Source organism: Carcharodon carcharias, chromosome 3, assembly GCF_017639515.1.
Source record: "Carcharodon carcharias isolate sCarCar2 chromosome 3, sCarCar2.pri, whole genome shotgun sequence".
Classification (NCBI taxonomy): Eukaryota; Metazoa; Chordata; class Chondrichthyes; order Lamniformes; family Lamnidae; genus Carcharodon; species Carcharodon carcharias.
This window is the reverse complement of record NC_054469.1, coordinates 120,068,707-120,087,814: the sequence shown is the minus strand read 5'-3', so window position 1 is coordinate 120,087,814 and position 19,108 is coordinate 120,068,707. Positions and strand designations below refer to the sequence as shown.

General features: G+C 43.1%; 1 protein-coding gene across 1 annotated transcript in view; it reads left to right on the top strand.

The window, feature by feature from the left end:
• The window catches only part of LOC121276442 (cytochrome c oxidase subunit NDUFA4-like), a 39,010-nt gene extending 20,176 nt beyond the window's left edge, over positions 1-18,834 (top strand). Inside the window, exons 2-4 of the mRNA XM_041184854.1 lie at positions 15,748-15,836; positions 17,993-18,053; positions 18,237-18,834. Coding sequence (XP_041040788.1) covers positions 15,748-15,836; positions 17,993-18,053; positions 18,237-18,293 — 207 coding nt within the window. The 3' untranslated portion in view covers positions 18,294-18,834. The remainder of the gene's footprint in view (positions 1-15,747; positions 15,837-17,992; positions 18,054-18,236) is intronic.
• The last annotated feature ends 274 nt before the right edge of the window (positions 18,835-19,108 follow it).

Below are 19,108 nucleotides of genomic sequence, written 5' to 3'. Positions count from 1 at the left end.
TGATGGAGAGTAGTACAAAACTTCTTCAAGGTAGGCATTTCTTGAAGAGAAGTGGCAGTCAATTAAACATAGAGATAAAAACAAAAAATTGCCGATGCTAGAAATCCAAAACAAAAACAGAAACAGAAATACCTGGAAAAACTCAGCAGGTCTGGCAGCATCGGCGGAGAAGAGCACAGTTGACGTTTCGAGTCCTCGTGACCCTTCAACAGAACTAAGTAAAAATAGGAAAGGGGTGAAATGTAAGCTGGTTTGGGGGGGGCGGGGGGAGTGGTGAAGGTGGGGGGGGGTAGTTGGGACAAGCAGCCAGTGATAGGAGGCGATAACCCAAAGGTGTCACAGACAGAAGAACAAAGAGGTGATGAAGGTGGTGATATTATCTAAAGGAATGTGTTAATTAAGATTGGAGAGCAGGACAAGCAAGGTACAGATAGCTCTAGCAGGGGTGGGGTGAAATAAGACTAAAAGGTTTAGATAAACAATGGGTGGAAATACATTAAAAAATATTGGAAACAGGTGGGAAAAGAAAAATCTATATAAATTATTGGAAAAAACAAAAAGGAGGGGGAAAAAATGGAAAGGGGGTGGGGATGGAGGAGAGAGTTCAAGATCTAAAATTGTTGAACTCAATATTCAGTCTGGAAGGCTGTGAAGTGCTTAGTCGGAAGTTGAGGTGCTGTTCCTCCAGTTTGCGTTGAGCTTCACTGATTCAATGCAGCAAGCCAAGGACAGACATGTGGACAAGAGAGCAGGGTGGAGTGTTGAAATGGCAAACGACAGGGAGGTCTGGGTAATGCTTGCGGACAGACCGAAGGTGTTTTGCAAAGCGGTCACCCAGTCTGCGTTTGGTGTCTGCAATGTAGAGGACTTGGAAAAAAATTTATTAATTTTGCTTGCAATCTCTATCCCTCCATCGTTTTCACATGGTCCATCTCTGACACTTTCCTTCCCTTCCTTGACCTCTCTGTCTCAATTTCTGGTAATAGACTGTCCACCAATACAAGCCTACCGACTCCCACAGCTGCCTCGACTACAGCTCCTCACACCCTGCTTCCTGGAAGGATTCCATCCCATTCTCTCAGTTCCTTCGCCTCCGTCGCATCTGTTCTGATGATGCTACTTTCAAAAACAGTTCCTCCGACATGTCCTCCTTCTTCCTTAACCGAGGTTTTCCACCCACGGTGGTTGTCAGGGCCCTTAACCGTGTCCGGCCCATCTCCTGAGCATCCACCCTCACGCCTTCTCCTCCCTCCCGGAGACATGATAGGGACCCCTTGTCCTCACTTATCACCCCAACAGCCTCTGCATTCAAAGGATCATCCTCTGCTATTTCCGCCAACTCTAGCATGATGCCACCACCAAACACATCTTCCCTTTACCCCCCCCGGCAGCATTCTATAGGGATCATTCCCTCGGTGACACCCTGGTCCACTCCTCCATCACCCCCTACTCCTCAACCCCCTCCCACGGCACCTCCCCATGCAAATGCCGAAGATGCAACACCTGCCCCTTCACTTCCTCTTTCCTTACCGTCCAAGAGCCCAAACACTCCTTTCAAGTGAAGCAGCATTTCACTTGCACTTCCCTCAACTTAGTCTACTGCATTCGTTGCTCCCAATGTGGTTTCCTCTACATTGCAGAGACCAAACACAGACTGGGTGACTGCTTTGCAGAACACCTTTGGTCTGTCCGCAAGCATTACCCAGACCTCCCTGTCGCTTGCCATTTCAACACTCCACCCTGTTCTCTTGCCCACATGTCTGTCCTTGGCTTGCTGCGTTGAATCAGTGAAGCTCAAAGCAAACTGGAGGAACAGCACTTCATCTTCCGACTAGGCACTTTACAGCCTTCCGGACTGAATATTGAGTTCAACAATTTTAGATCTTGAACTCTCTCCTCCATCCCCACCCCCTTTCCGTTTCTTCCCCCTCCTTTTTGTTTTTTCCAATAATTTATATAGATTTTTCTTTTCCCACCTATTTCCGATATTTTTAAATGTATTTCCACCCATTGTTTATCTGTACCTTTTATGCCCTTTTAGTCTTATTTCACCCCACCCCTGCTAGAGCTATCTGTACCTTGCTTGTCCTGCTCTGCACTCTTAATTAGCACATTCTTTTAGATAATATCACCACCTTCAACACCTCTTTGTTCTTTTGTCTGTGACACCTTTGGGTTATCTCCTCCTATCACTGGCTGCTTGTCCCAAATACCCCCCCACCTTCACCACCCCCCCTTAAACAAGCTCATATTTCACCCCTTTCCTATTTTTACTTAGTTCTGTTGAAGAGTCATGAGTACTTGAAACGTCAACTGTGCTCTTCTCCGCCGATGCTGCCAGACCTGCTGAGTTTTTCCAGGTAATTCAACTGATTGCTTTCTTTAGCAATAAGACACTGAGGTCCACTGTAGGTTCTCCCACTAACGACAAACTAGGCAATCTTCCAGCTTCTGTTCCCTCACAATATTCAAGATTGAGATTACGTCTCAGTGCCTTCCACATGGTTAATGGCGAAATTAGTGTTTTACTCTGCTTACAGTGCAGTTCTATCTAAATTTAATTTACTTTGGCTATCTTCTCTGACTGAGCTGTAAACTGCACACACTAGTTCCAAGCTGCAACTAACTCTCCCAGCAAACATCCAGATAAATTCAAACTAGAAAACCTTCCTAAGCTTCACCCATCTCCATGCTGACATAGCCTGTTCTGAGCGGTTCTCAAACCAAACTTCTAAGTTAATCATCCCTCATTTACAATTTATTTTTTGCTCTGATGAAGTAAATAGCTTTTACAACCTTCCAGTGTCTGCTGAATGCTTTTAAACTAATTTAGCTCAACCTCCCAAAACAAAACATCCCTTTGAACTGCCATTACTGCAAACTTTGCCGACATTACATCTCCAGCTCTTTAGCTAAGTGAGCCCACCTGCTGTTTTATAGCTTTGTCTTTTCTGACTTAATTAAACAAATGTGGGTCACCTTTTAAACTGTCATTTCTTGAGGCTTTCTGGTAAACTCTGAAGCCTTAACATTTTAATTGCCTTACTTTTCGAGCTGTTAACCTAAGGCAACATGGCCCCCCAACCTTTTGAGAGTAATAGGCTCCAAGCTTGCTTTAATTGCATTTATCCCTTTTCTACAGTTAAATTTTAATTCTTAAAACTAAAAAAATATATTCTAAAATTCACGAAGCATGAACTAGATATTTGCAACAAAGGTGCTGTTGAAGCAATCTTGCTGAATTGCTACAATGCATCTTGTAGAAGGTGCACACTTCTGCCACTGTGCACTGATGGTGGAGGAGTGAATATTTAAATTGGTAGGTGGGATGCCAATCAAGTGGCAGCTTTGTCTTGGGGATGGTGGTGAGTTTCTTGTGTTGTCAGAGCTATACCCCCCAGCTATTTGGTGAATATTCCAGTCAAAATCCTGACTTGTGCCATGTAGACGATGGGACAGGCTTTGGAGAATCAGAAGGTGAGTTACTTACCACATAATTCCCAGCCTCTGCCCTGCTCTTTTAGTCACAGTATTTACATGGCTGGTCCAATTCAGTTTCTGCTCAATGATAACCCTCAGGATGTTGGTGGTAGGGGATTCAGTGAAGATTGGGCCCAGGACACTATCATGAGGAACTCCTGCAGCAATGCCCTTCATGCTTTTGTTACCTCTAGACTTGACCATTCCAACACATGTCTAGCTGGTGTCTGTAAACTTGAGGTCATCCAAAAGTCTGCTGCCTGTATCTTAACTAGCAACAAGTCCCATTCCCCTATTAACCCTGTTCTCACTGACCTACATTGCCTCATGGCCAAGTAACATATTGATTTTAAAATTATCATTCTTGTTTTCAAGTCCCTTCATGGCCTTGCCCATCCCTAGCTCTATAATCTTCTGCAGCCCACAAACCAGAGATATCTGCGCTTCTCTAATTCTGGCCTTCTGTGCACCCCCAATTTTAATTGCTCCATGGTTGGTGGTTGTGCCTTCAATTCCTTAGGCCCCAAGCTCTGGAGTAACCCCCACCACCACCCCCACCCTCCCCACCTCTCTGCCTCTCTATGTCACTTTCCTCCTATAAGCCACTCCTTAAAACCTACCTCTTTGACCAAGCTTTTGATCATATGGCCTAATATCTTTTTACGTGGCTCAGTGTGACGCTTGTTTTATAATGCTCCTGTGAAGCACCTTGGGACATTAAAGGTGCTTATAAATATAAGATGTTGTCCTGGGCCTGAGATGATTAGCCTGCAACAACCACAACTGGTGGTGGGGGTTACTCTAGAGCTTGGGGCCTAAGGAATTGAAGGCACAACCACCAACCATGGAGCAATTAAAATTGGGGGTGCACAGAAGGCCAGAATTAGAGAAGCGCAGATATCTCTGGTTTGTGGGCTGCAGAAGATTATAGAGCTAGGGATGGGCAAGGCCATGAAGGGACTTGAAAACAAGAATGATAATTTTAAAATCAATATTTTGGCTCGAACTGTAGAGAGTTTTCCTTCTGATTCCCGTGGATTTCAATTTTGCCAGGGCTCTTTGATGCCACACTTGGTCAAATGCTTCAGTGATGTCAAGGGCAGTCATTCTCACCTCACCTCGAATTCATCTCTTTTGCCCATGTTTGACTTAGTCCTCTAGTGTATCACATTTACAATTCTTATCTGTATTTATAAACCTCTCTATCACTTCACTTTGCCTACCCTTGTATTTTTCTCCAGCTTCCTCAATGTTCTGCTCCTTTTGTGCATTTTAGCCTTATCTTTGGTGCCATCATTGGTGGCAAAACATGCAGCTGCCTCAACTCTACTGATTTTGGAATTCATTACTTAATCTCTCTGCTGCTTAACCTCTTTATTCAACTTCAAAACAATTCAAGACTCCTCTTTCACCAGGTTTTATGTAACACTTTTTAATCTTCCCATTTCTAAAGAGCATTTGAGAATAAGTTACATTTGGGCGAGAAGGTGACATAGTGATAATGTCACTGGACTAGCAATCCAGAAGCCCGGGCTAATGCTCTGGGGACATGGGTTCAAATCCCACCATGGCAGCTGAACTTAAATTCAATTAATAAACATGGAATATAAAGCTAGTCTCTAATAGTTTCACGGTCACTATTATTGATTATTGTAAACCCCATCTGGTTTCAATAATGTCCCTCAGGGAATGAAATTTGCCATCTTTACCTGGTCCGGCCTACATGTGACTCCAGACTCTCAGCAATGTGGTTGACTCTTAACTGCGCTCCGTAATGGTAATTAGGGATGAGCAACAAATACTGGCCTTGCCAGCAACACCCGTATCCCATGAAAGAATAAAGGATGTTTTCACACAATAGATTTGCAAAGTTGTTTTTCTGAATGCTGCAATGTCGGTTGAGAGTGACTGCCCTTGACATCAAGGCACTACTTGACCCAGTGTGGCACCATTGACCCCGAGAAAAAACTTAGTCAATAGGAATTTGGGAAAAACTCTCTGCTGGTTGGAATCATTCCTAGCACAAAGAAAGATGGTTGTGGTTGTTGGAGGTCAATCATCTCAGTTCTAGAACATCACTGCAGGAGTTCCTCAGGATAGTGTCCTAGGCCCAACCATCTTCAGCTGCTTCATGAATGACATTCCTTCCCTCATAAGGTCAGAGGTGGGGATGTTAGCTGATGATTGCACAATATTCAGCACCAGTTGTGTCTCCTCAGATACTGAAGAAGCCCATGTCCAAATACAGCAAGACTTGGACAATATCCAGGCTTGGGCTGACAAGTGTCAAGGAACATTCGCGCCACACAAGTGCCAGGCAATGACCATCTCCAACAAGAGAACATCTAACCACTGGCCCTTGACATTCAAAGGCATTACCATTGCTGAATCCCCTGCTATCAACATCCTGGGGCAGTTAGCATTGACCAAAAACTGAACTGGACTAGCCATATAAATACTGTGGCTATAAGAGCAGGTCAGAGGCTAGGAATGCTATGGTGAGTAACTCACCTCCTGACTCCCCAAAGCCAGTCCACCATCTACAAGGCACAAGTCAGGAGTGTGATGGAATGCTCTCCACTTGCCTGGATGAGCGCAGCCCCAACAACACTCAAGGAGCTTGACAACATCCAGGACAAAGCAGAGCACTTGATTGGCACCCCATCAACAAACATTCACTCTCTCCACCACCGATGCACAGTTGCAGCAGTGTGTACCATCTGCAAGATATACTTCAGGAACTCACTAAGCCTCTTTAGACAGTACCTTCCAAATCCATGAACAATATCATCTGGAAGGATAAGAGCAGCAGACACATGGGTACACCACCGCCTGGAAGTTCCCCTCCAAGCCACTCACCATCTTGACTTGGAGCTACATCGCCGTTCCTTCACTATTGCTGGGCCAAAATCCAGGAACTCCCTCCATAACAGCACTGTGGGTGTACCTACACCAATTGGTCATGAATTAAAAAAAGGTTTTGTTTCATATTCTTTCATGGGATGCGGGCATCACTGGCTAGGCCAGCATTTATCGCTCATCCCCAATTGCCCTTGAGAAGGTGGTGATGAGCTGCCTTCTTGAACTGCTGCAGCCCATGTGGTGTTAGTAAATCCACAGTGCTATTAGGGAGAGTGTTCCAGGATTTTGACCCAGCGACAATGAAGTAATGGCGATATCGTTCTACGTCAGGATGGTGAACGGCTTGGAGGGGAGCTTCCAGATGGTGGTGTTCTCATGTGTCTGCTGCCTTTGTCTTCTAGCTGTAGAGGCCGCAGGATTGGAAGCTGCTGTTGAAGGAGCCTTGGTGAGTTGCTGCAGTGCACTTGTAGATGGTACACACTGATGCCACTGTGTGCTGGTGGTGGAGGGAGTGAATGTTTAGAGTGGTGGATGGGTGGCAATAAAGCAAGATGCTTTGCCCTGGATGGTGTCATGCTTCCTGAGTGTTGCTGGAGCTGCAGTAATCCAGGTAAGAGGAGAGAATTCCATCACACTACTGACTCGTGCCTTTGTAGACGGTGGAAAGGCTTTGGAAAGTCAGGAGCTAAGTTATTCTCCACAAAATTCCCAGCCTCTGACCTGCTCTTGTAGCCATAGTATTTATATGGCTAATCTTGTTCAATTTCTGGTCAATGGTCACCCCCAGGATGTTGATAGTAGAGGATGCAGCCATTGAATGTCAAGGGGAGATAGTTAGTTTCTGTCTTGTTGGAGATGGGCATTGCCTGGCACTTCTATGGCATGAATGTTACTTGCCAATTATCAGCTCAAGCCTGAATCCAGGCCTTGCCGTATATGAGCATGGACTGCTTCAATATCTGAAAATGATGCAATCATTAGTGAACATCCCCACTTCTGATTTCATGGAGGAAAGATTGGTGAAACAGCTGAAGATGGTTGGGCTGAAGAGAGGCCACTGCCCTGAGGAACTGCTGCAGTGATGTCCTGGGACTAAGATGATTGATCTCCAACAACCACAACCATCTTTTTGTGCTAGCTATGATTCCAACCAGTGGAGAGTTTTCCTTCTGATTCCCATTGACTCTAGTTTTGTTCAGGCTCCTTGATGCCACGTCCAGTTAAATGCTGCATTTATGTCAAGGGCAGTCAATCTCACTTCACCTCTGGAGTTCAACTCTTTTGTGCATGTTTGGCTAAAGCTGTATTGAGTCAGGAGCTGAATGGCCCTGGCAGAAGCCAAACTGGGTGTAAGTGAGCAGGTTATTGCTGAGTGAGTGCAGCTTGAGAGCACTGTTAAGACACATCCCGTCACTTTGATAAACAAGAGTAGACGGTTGGGGCGGTAATTGGCTGGGTTGGATTTGTCCTGCTATTTTTGGACAGGACGTACCTGGGCAGTTTTCCACATTGCTGGGTCGGTGCTGGTGTTGTAGCTGTACTGGAACAGCTTTGCTGAGGGCGCAGCTAGTTCAGGAGCACAAATCTTCAGTACTATTGCTGGAATGTTATCGGGACCTTTGCAGTGTCCAGTGCCTTCAGCCATTTCTTGATAACATGTGGAGTGAATCGAATTGGCTGAAGTCTGGAGGAGGTCAGGATGGATCATCCACTCGGTGCTTCTGGCTGAAGATTGTTGCAAATGCTTTAGCCTTGTCTTTTGCACTGATGTGCTAGGCTCCCCCAACATTAAGGATGGGAATATTTGTGCAGCCTTCTCCTGCTGCTAATTGTTTAATTGTCCACCACCATTCATGACTAGATGTGGCAGGTCTGTTGAGCTTAGATCTGATCAGTTGGTTGTGGGATCACTTAGCTCTGTCTATCTTGTGCTTCTTTTGCTGTTTGGCATGAAATAAGTCCTGTGTTGTAGCTTCACCAGGTTGACACCTCATTTTTAGGTATGTCTGGTACTGCTCCTGGCACGCCCTCTTGCTCTCTTCATTGAACCAGGGCAATCATCCAGCTTGGTGGTAAAGATCGAGCGGGGGATATGCTGGGCCATGAGGTTACAGGTTGTAGTTGAAACAATTCCGCTGCAGACGGCCCATAGCATCTCATGGTTGCACAATCTTGAGTTGCTAGATCTGTTTGAAATCTATCCCATTTAGCATGATGGTAGTGCCACAGAACACAATGGAGGGTATCCTCAATGTGAAAGTAGGACTTTGCCTTCACAAGGACTGTGCAGTGGTCACTCCTACTGATACTGTCATATACAGTTGTATCTGCAACAAATAAAATGGTGGGGACTAGGTCACATAGGTTTTTCCCTCTTGTTGGCTCCCTCATCACCTGCTGCAGACCCAGTCTAACAGCTTTGTCCTTCAGGACTCAGCCAGCTCGGACAGTACTGGTGCTAGCAAGCCACTCTTGGTGATGGACATTGAAGTCCCACACCCAGAGTACATTCAGTGTGCTAGCCACACTCTGTGCTTCATCTTAGTGGTGTTCAACATGAATCATCAACTGAGGGGTAGGGGACTGTGCATTAGTTGTAATCAGCAGGAGGTTTCCTTGCCCATGTCTGACCTGATGTCAACCAAGTCAACGTTTGGGGCTCCCAAACAAAGAACAAATCCTTCCCAACTGTATGCCACTGTGCCACCATCTCGGGAAATGGTGATGTCTGGGACATTGTCAGTAAGGTATGATTCCGTGAGTTTGATGATGTTAGGCTGTTTCTTGACTAAACTGTGAGACAGCTCACCCAATTTTGGCATAAGCCCCCAGACGTTAGCAGGTCTTTGCAGGGTCGATAGAGCTGTGATTGCCGGTGTCGGTGCCTAGGTCTATGGCGGATGGTTCATCCGGTTTCATTCCTTTTTGTAGGTTTTGTAGCAGTTTTGATACAACTAAGTGACTTGTTAGGCCAAGGCAGAGGGCATTTAAGGTCCACATTGCTGTGGGTCTGGAGTCACATGTAGGCCAGACCAGGAAAGACAGCAGATTTCCTTTCCTAAAGTACATTAATGAAAAGGGGTTTTTAACTACAATCGACAATGACTTCAAGGTCACTATTGCCAAGACTAGCTTTTTTATTTAATTCCCGATTTAGTATCTGATCAGCTGGTGGGATTTGAACCCATGCCCTTAGAACATTAATCTGGGCCCCTGGATTACTATTCTGCCCCATTACCACTATGCTGCCACCTCCTCTCAAATGTTAATGAGCAGTCTGTTATTATAGTTTATAATGACCAGGGATATTTATTATTTTGTCTCTAGCCTGATAATTCAGAAAATGACACATCTTATGGTGGGGTGTTATGACTGATGCACTTGGTAAAGCTGAGTTATTTAAAAATCCCAGAGGGAAACTTTAAACAACAGTCATAACCTATAATTTTAAGTGTTATGTTTGAGATGCAACTCTAAATTCAGGAATTAGACCACCAGTTCTTGAAGTTTTACATTAAACTAAATGAAACATTTTATTAATTTACACAGGTTAAAATATATATACACATGGCTTCAAATTACTATTGTAACTTTTAACAATTCCCAAAACTAATCTCCATTAAGGCAAGAGTAATCCATAGATTTAACCAGATACTAGGCAAAGCATTTTCACCTTTCAAATTCTAAATGAGATTCTTTTCACTTTGGTTCCTGTGGAGACAGTTGGAGACTTACAGCTGCCTTTGATCTCATATTGCCTCTGCCCTGCATGCACAACACTGCTGAAGTTACAAGCAATGAGCAGTGCTAGGTATAAGTTCTCATTGTATCATCAACCTCCTGAACTAAACCTCTCTAACAATGAAACCCCTTTCATAGTACCAGTTTTATTAGTAATATAAACATATTGCTTGGTATCTGCTAGATAGGTGTCAGTTTTTTCACCCCATTTCTTGAATGATTCATGACTAGGGGTAATTTAGTCATGTGATACATGCCTGCTCAGAATATATTCTAGGGAGAGGGGCAATCCATTTGTTTGATAGGCTGACTGGCCACTGCTTGAATAGGGAAGGAATAGGATGGCTTGCCATTCTTGTGAACACCAGGAGCATTGTAAGAAAGACCCACATGGGCATGCGAGCTTGTTTTAACCAGCCGCCTGAAGTATAGGCTTTGGGCCCGGAACTGTAGCCTAACATTCAGAAGAACATTGTTTGCTGTTAGAACTTTTATAGAAATAAAATTAAGGCCAGAATAAGAAAGTTATCCCACTACTACCACTCCACCAGTACTGGCTATTGTGTATCAGCCAGCTAGCCCAGATTTCTGCCATACCGAGGTGGTGCAGTCCAAGCAGAGCCTTCCAGGGCCAGAGCTGCTCAAGAATGTCCTGCAAGGCTATCTGTGGCCTCCCCCACTGAATGTCAGCACCCTTCTGCCAGCTGTGATGCAGCCACTGGCCTCCCACTTTGTAGGAGCATTAGGTCAGGTAAAAACACTTGGAAGACAGATAATAAGGAGATGCATGAGGGCGATTATTTGACTTTTGCTTGGAACATTGGTTGAATTGTTTGATAAAGTTGGTTTGGAATGGTTCTTTTGTGGGAAATTTTATTTCTGCATTGTTGCCACTGATGGGCGGTAACAGAGGGAAAGTAAGGTGTGGGGCAGTTTTTAAGATAAATTGGTTTGTGTCCACTGGTAACACAGTTGGATGAGCTGATCATGGACAGCCCATCCCAAAAGGCAATATGTTGGTTGCCTTCTCTTCTTCCCTTCTTCTCAGCTGGCTGCCGTATACTGGTGGCAAAGACTGTGCAGGACCATGATAAATTGTGAATAAGCTCTGGAGGGTAATGTGGAACTCCTCCGGAGCGATCCGGAGGCAGCAGAGGCATTGCCTGTACACTCCAGTGGTCTACTTGATGATGTTTCTTGTGGCAGCGTGGCTTGCATTATATGCAGCTGCCCATATATGTGGCTAGTTTGCACACCAGATTTATGAGGCAGGTGGTCAATGAATAGCCTATGTTGGCCTGTCCAACCACTGAATGTTCTATTGTTATACTCCTCTACTAAACTATCATTAAATAGATATTGCATAGGTTGGACACACTTCTGAATGTGCAAAATCTGAAGGAGTAATCAGCGCTGCTATACCAAAGAAAATGCATAAGGGAAACTTAAAAATTATACAAATAGGAGTAGCCCATTTTGCCCCTGTTCTGACATTTGGTTAGGTAATGGCTGATCTGTACCTTAACTCCATTTACCTACCTTTGCTTCATAAATATAACTTGGTATCCTTACTCACCAAAGATCTGTTGATCTCGATCTTGATTACTTCAATTGACCTAGCATGTAGTGTCTTTTGGGGGAGAGAGTTCCAGATTTCCACCATTCTGTGAAAAAATGCTTCCTGAATTCATTCCTAAATGGCTTAACTAATTTTATGATGATGCTCTCTCTATTTGAGATTCCCCGGTCAGAGGAAATATACCCTATCCAATCCCTTTATGGATTTGAACATCTCGATTTAGATTACCCATCAACCTTCTAAACTTTGGGAAAAACAATCCAAGTTTATATGACCTGTCATGATAACTTAACTCTCTAAATCCTGATATTCTGATTAATCTACATTATACCCCATCCAAGACCGATAGATGTTTCCTGAATTTGAATGACCAAGGCTCTGTACAGCTGGTTCATCGCTTTCTCATTTTTGAAGCCCAGCCCCCTTGAGCTAAAACCAATATTCTATTAGCTTTTTGGTTACTTTTTGTACCTGTGCACAAACTTGGAGTAGTAGGGTCATTTGAAACTTCAGGGGGTGGTCATCCCTGCCCTTTTGGAAGTCACTCCAGGCCCAGGTAAGGGTGACTGCTTACGGGTGGAGGATCCTTCAGGAGAGAGCTTGTGTTTCCTTTGAGCAGACATGAGAAGGCAATGGGAAACCACCTCATGTATTTTTTCCCTAGTCATATTGTTCACTGTAATTGAAAGTTGGTGCCTCCTAGGAGCAACTGAAGAAGAAAACGCAAGACCTCAAGGTGTGGAGAAATAAGCAGGGAACCTGTCCTTAGGCAGATCACCACCACTACCGGCTCTTCATGATGAGTGTACACCTCAATCCCTTTCTTTCTTCACAGCTCCTAGTTTCAGGCCATTAATAAAATTATCTGATTTATCTTTCTCGGATTCAAATTGGATGACCCCCTCATTCCCCCACATTGAATAGGTTTTAGCCCACTTACTTCATCTGTGCATTTTGCTTTGTAACTTCTAGCACAGTCCATATAAGTTACCCCCTAACTTAATTAATATCAGCGAGCTGGTATGTAATTTTAGTCTTTCATCTAGGTTATTAATATATACCTGGTGAATATCTTATGCCCCAGTATAGATTCCTGAGAAAACCACTTGTGTCACATCCGCCAGTCAGACAATATTCCATTTATCCCTATTCTCTGACTGCTACATTTCAACCATTATTGGCCTGTGCACCAGTGATTCCATGTTCTTTTATTTTTGCTGATAATTTGTTGTGTGGAACATTATCAAATGCCTTCTGGAAGTCCATGTAGATAGCACCCATAGACACTGCACTATGCTGCTTGTAAGTGACTTTGTCAAAAAAATTAAACTAGTTTAATCAGCTATTCCAATCACAAATCATTGCTGATGCTCTCTAATCAGCTATTTTTTTTATTTATGTTTGTGATTTGAACTTAGACATGAATGGAATTCTATCAAAAAGCTTTCTAGTGATAGCAAATTGGGAGGATTACGGATATGGACTCAACGTCAACTCTGTTTCTCTCTCCACACATGCTATCAGACCTGCTGAGTTTGCCAGCATTTTCTGTTTTTGTTTCAGATTTCCAGCATCTGCAGCATTTTGCCTTTACCCCTGCAAAGGCTGCTGTGCTGAATTGATTTCTAACCACAGCCAGTCCCAGTGCAAGAGTCTGTAGAAAGACTGTGGGTAAGTGTGAGTGTGAAAAAGCAGCTGGCACCACTACTTTGCTGCTGACCACAAAATCAGACCATTAATGCCAAGATACAGATATGGTCAATATTTACTAGAGCAAAAGCAGGGATAACAGATTGCAGTTGTGATATAATACTTGAAAAATAAGTAAGTTTTACAGGAACAGAGAAGGTTAGGGTGATTTAATGGAGGTTTTCAAAATTATGAAAGAGTAATTAGTGAAGGATTTCTTTCCACTTGTTATAAAATAATTAACTAGAGACCAATAGATTCCAAATTACCATTAGCTGAACAAATACAGAATATAGAAACTGATTTTCAGTGTAAAAGGTTTACAACAAATAGTTATTGAAGGAATGTTATTTAAAGGGAGCTGGATAAATATTTGAAGAACGATATAGGCCAAGGAGAGTCAGATTAGAGTCCAACTGAAGAATGCACATCCAGTGGGTTGAATGGCTGTTTTCTATACATTAAATTCTATGTTTCTGAAACCATTGACCATTTACCAAAAATTTCCAGCCCTTTTTTTCCCCTGTTGCCCCAAAAAGTTCGGTTTCTGTAAGAGACTAAAAGTTGAAATATTTTTGAGAAAAAAGGGTTATGCAGTGAACAATGACACAATTGTTGGGGAAGCTAGCCTGGAGGATTAAAAACAAAAAACTGAGGATGCTGGAAATCCAAAACAAAAACAGAATTACCTGGAAAAACTTAGGTCTGGCAGCATCGGTGGAGAAGAAAAGAGTTGACGTTTCCAGTCCTCATGACCCTTCCACAGAACTGAGGGTCATGAGGACTTGAAACGTCAACTCTTTTCTTCTCCACCAATGCTGCCAGACCTGCTGAGTTTTTCTAGGTAATTCTGTTTTAGCCTGGAGGATTTACTGACCTTAGCGTTGTAAGGGCTCTTTGTTCTGTATTCCGGCAATAGTCCTGAAGACGTGCTCCAGAACTTGTTGCGTCACTAGCCAAGATGTTCCAGTACCCGACAGAACTGGCATCCACCTGGCAATGTGGAAAATTGCCCAGGTATGCCCTATACACACCAGGACAAATCCAACCTGGACCAATTACCACCCCGACAGTCTACTCTTGACCATCAGTAAAGTGATGTAAGGAGTCGTCATAAGTGCTATCAAGCAGCACTTGCTTAGGAATAATCTGCTCACTGACACTCAGTTTAGGCTCTGCCAGTGTCACTCAACTCCTGACCTCATTACAGCCTTGGTCCAAACATGGACAGAAGAGCTGAACTCCAGAGGTGAGGTGAGAGTGACTGGCCTTGACATCAAGGCAGTATTTGACAAGAGTGTGGCATCAGGGAGCCCTAATAAAACTGGAGTCATAGGAATTGGGGGGGAAACACTCTGCTGCTTGGAGTCCTACCTAGCACAAAGGAAGGTTGTTAGAGGTCAATCATCTCAGGTCCTGGACATCACTGCAGTAGTTCCTCAGAGTAGTGTCTTAGGCCCAACCATCTTCAACTACTTCATCAATGGCATTCCTTCCATCATAAGGTCAGAAGTGGGGATGTTCACTGATGATTGCACAATGTTCAGCAACATGTGCGACTCCTCAGATACTGAAGCAGTCCATGTCCAAATGCAGCAAGACATGACAACATACAGGCTTGGTAACATTCGCACCACACAAGTGCTAGGCAATGACCATTTCCAACAAGAGAGAGAGAGTCTAACCATCGCCTCCTGGCATTCAATGGCATTACCATCACTGAATCCCCCACTATCAACATCCTGGTGGTGACCGTTGGCCAGAAACTGAACTAGATTAGCCAGATAAATATTGTAGCTACTAGAGCAGGTCAGAGGCTAGGAATACTGCTGCGAGTAACTCACTTCCTGACTCCCCAAAGACTGTCCACCATCTACAAGGCACAGGTCAGGAGTGTGATGGAATACTCACCACTTGCCTGGATGAGTGCAGCTCCAATAGCACTCAGGAAGCTTGACAGCATCTAAGACAAAGCAGCCTGCTTGTTAGGCACCCCATCCACAAACATGCACTCCCTCCAACACCAACGTGCAGTGGCAGCAGTGTGTAGTATCTATAAGCTGCATTGCAGGAACTCACCAAGCCTCCTTGAAAAGCTGCCTTCCAAACCTATGACCACTACCATCTAGAAGGACAAGGGCAGCAGACACATGGGAACACCACCACCTGGAAGTTAACCTCCAAGCCACTCAAAATTTATATGCAAGGCTGCATAACCTTTGCAAATTAAATTAAAAATATTACTGTTGCTCTAATACTTTGTTTTAAAAACTGTTGATATTAGGACTGCCTTAATAGTGAACTGTGAACAGTATTATTTGTTCAAAGAATTGTTTTTTAAATAATTTTATTCTACCTGAGAAAAACATAATAGCTATCTATTTTTGTTACTTTAGCTGATTCCTCTATTCTTCTTCATTGGACTTGGAACTACGGGTGCTGGGCTTTACCTGTCACGTCTGGCAATGTTCAGCCCTGACGTTTGGTACGTGAAGTAATATATTTTGTTACTTCCTTCTATATTTATAGCTTTATAAATGAAGACATAGAGTACAAAGCAAGGTTTATAAAGCACTGGTTAGGCCTTCCAGGAGAATTGTGTCCAATTCTGGGAACTGCACTTGAAGGAGGATGTTGAGGCCTTCGAGAATTTGTAGAGGAAATTTACTAGAATGGTACAAGGGTTGAAAGACTTCAGTTTACATGGAGAGATTAGAGAAACTGTAGCAGACAAGGTTAAGGGAAGATTTGATCAAGGCATTTAAAATCAAGAAAGGTTTTGATAAGGTAAAGAATGAGAAACGATCTCCAGTGGCAGAAGGGTCAGTAACCAGAGGGCACTGATCTAAGGCAATTGGTAAGAACACCAAAGGAAACATGAAAACGGTTGTGATTTTTGGAAGGCAATCATCTCAACCTCATGATATTGCTGCCGAAGTTCCCCAGGGCAGTATCCTGGGCCCAACTGACTTCAGCTGCTTCATCAATGACTTTCCCTCTATCATAAGGTCAGAATGGATTGCTCACCAATGATTGCACATTTGTAATTACATTTGTAATTCCACAGATAATGAAGCAGTTCATGTCCCAGTGCAGTAAGACCTCAACAATACCCAAGCTTTGGTTGATAAGTGACAAGTAACATTTGCGCTACTGAGTACCAGGCAATGACCACCTTCGAGTGATTCTAACCGCCTCCCCTTGATATTCAATGGTATTACCATCATCAGATTTCCCACCAACAGCATCCTGGGAATCTCCAAAAACTTAATTGAACCAGCCAGAAAAATACTATGGCTACAAGTAGTCAGTGACTAAGTATTCTGTGGCAAGTGACTCACCTCCTGACTTTCCAAAAGCTTTTCCAGCATCTATCAGGCGCTAGTTAGGAATGTGATGGAACGTTCTCTAATTGCCTGGATGAGTGTGTCTTCAACAACACTAAAAATTTCAACATCATCCTGAGCAAGACACCCCACTTGATTTGCACCCCTATCCATCATCATCAACATTCATTTCACCACTGGTATACCATCTACAATGCACACTGCAGCAACTCGCCAAGGCTTCTTTTATAGCGTCTTCTCAACTCAAGATTTGTATGACCTAGGGCATATCTAGGTATATCACCAGCTCCAAGTTCCCATCTAAGTTATACATTATCCTAGCACGGATGAGCACCTGTCCCTTCAACATTGCTGGGTCAAAATGCTTATAAAGCATTACAATACCTTAAATCCAGCCATCTGAGAACTGGCGGCATCTGAAACCAAACTTTTTTTTAAGTGGTCCATGAAAGAAATTTAAGTGCCGTTAAATCAGTGAAAAAACTCATCACTGCATTGGCGCTGTGTCGTGCCGAGTAGTTATCAGCTTTGCATGCCAGTCATTACCCGGGCTCTAAATGGTCAAAGCAACTTTTGATCCCGCCCAACCCAGCTCGGGAAAGTTTGGGGAGTTGCACTTCTCTGCGCAGCTTCCATCTAGAGTGTTTCCCTAGGGTTCCAGTGACCTGAAATGAACACAGTTTTTTAAGTTGTGGTCTTACGAAAGCACTATTAAGCTTAGTGTGATGGCCTCGGATTTAAACTTGACTGCTGTCAATCTTTATCTAATTACACTACAGTTTCTGTGAAATGCCACGGGACCTTTTTCCGAAAACTGGCAAGATCTGTAATCCAGCACGGACTTGGTCCAGAAGTTGCTACCTTTACTTGCTGCCGCTACCGCACCCCCCCCCCCCCCCCATAAAGCACTGTGCAAGAGTACCCTCACACTAAGTGCAGCAGTTCAAGAAAGCCACTCACCACCACCTTCTAAAAGGTAGCTAGACGATAGGCAATTAATGCTGAGCTTGCCAACGGCTCCAAATCCTGTGAATAAATACATTAAAAAAATAAGAATTGAGGACAAGTTTTAACAGTGAGTTATGATCTCTGTGCACTGCCTAAAAAAATGGGGAAGGCATATTCAATAGTAAATTTCAAACATTTGTAGGACTATGGGGAAAGAACAGGGAAGTGGGACTAATTGGATAGTTCTTTCAAAGAGCTGGGACAAGCGTGGTGGACCGAATGGCTGCCTTCTGTGCTAATCAACCTGTGATTCTGTATAATTGTATATTTTCATTTTTTTCTTTAGCTGGGACAAAAAGAACAACCCTGAGCCATGGAATAAATTGGGTTATAATCGGCAATACAAGGTAACCTGGTGGAGAGTGAATTTGTTGAAAGCATTTACTTACAGTTGCACTGTTGGAAGTAAATTTACTTCCGATCATGCATTTAAGAAAACTAAATAATAAAGCAATAGTCATGACATAATACATGAACTGTGAAATAATGGAGAAATATGCCTGCTGATTGTTTTATTCTTATTTTGACAGTTTGTTGCCATAAACACTGATTATAAACAGCTGCAGAAGAATGGTCCTGACTTCTGAATGATTGTCAAAATGCCTTGCTACCTTTGCTGAAATAGCAAGATCTTTGAGAGCTAGATGCAAAACACATTGTGCCTTAAGTGATTACATTTATTGATCATGTGTTCTTTTAATATTCACAAAAAGTGTAAGGCTTAGTAACTTGCTTTATGCTCACTTTGATTTTTAAAACAAAATATCCTGTTTTGATCAAATGTGCTTGCTGTGATTGTTACACATATGTTATATGGATCAAGCATCAATAAAACTTTAAAATTCTCCTTGATACACTCTACTTTCAGAATGCTGTAATGTTACATAGAAAAGTGAGGTATGTTTATCTGAATTAAGTGGTAATTTATAGACAACTAGTAATTTCAATTCTTGAATTTGAAATATCATTGGATTTTAGGTTCCTGTAGTTAACAAAAATATGATATACAGTACCTAAACTCCAGGCTGTAAATTGTGCCTATGTAAAACTGTCCATGGAAATGTGTATGAGAGCATGAAATATTACAATGTAATTGAGCCAACAGAATAAATAAAATATATATTGTCATGAATTCTCCATAACTTATTTAACCTCCCAGAAGAGTTAAATAACTGCAGGGTGCTGTCATTGTCCACATGATCTTATAGGGTTGGTGATCATGTTTTGATGTGTCAAACCGCGGTGACTGGGACCACCTTGCTGCAGCTTGAATCTTCTGCCTTTGCAGCCAGTGAGATGCACATCTTCCTTTACAAAAACAGAATTACCTGGAAAAACTCAGCAGGTCTGGCAGCATCGGCGGAGAAGAAAAGAGTTGACGTTTCGAGTCCTCATGACCCTT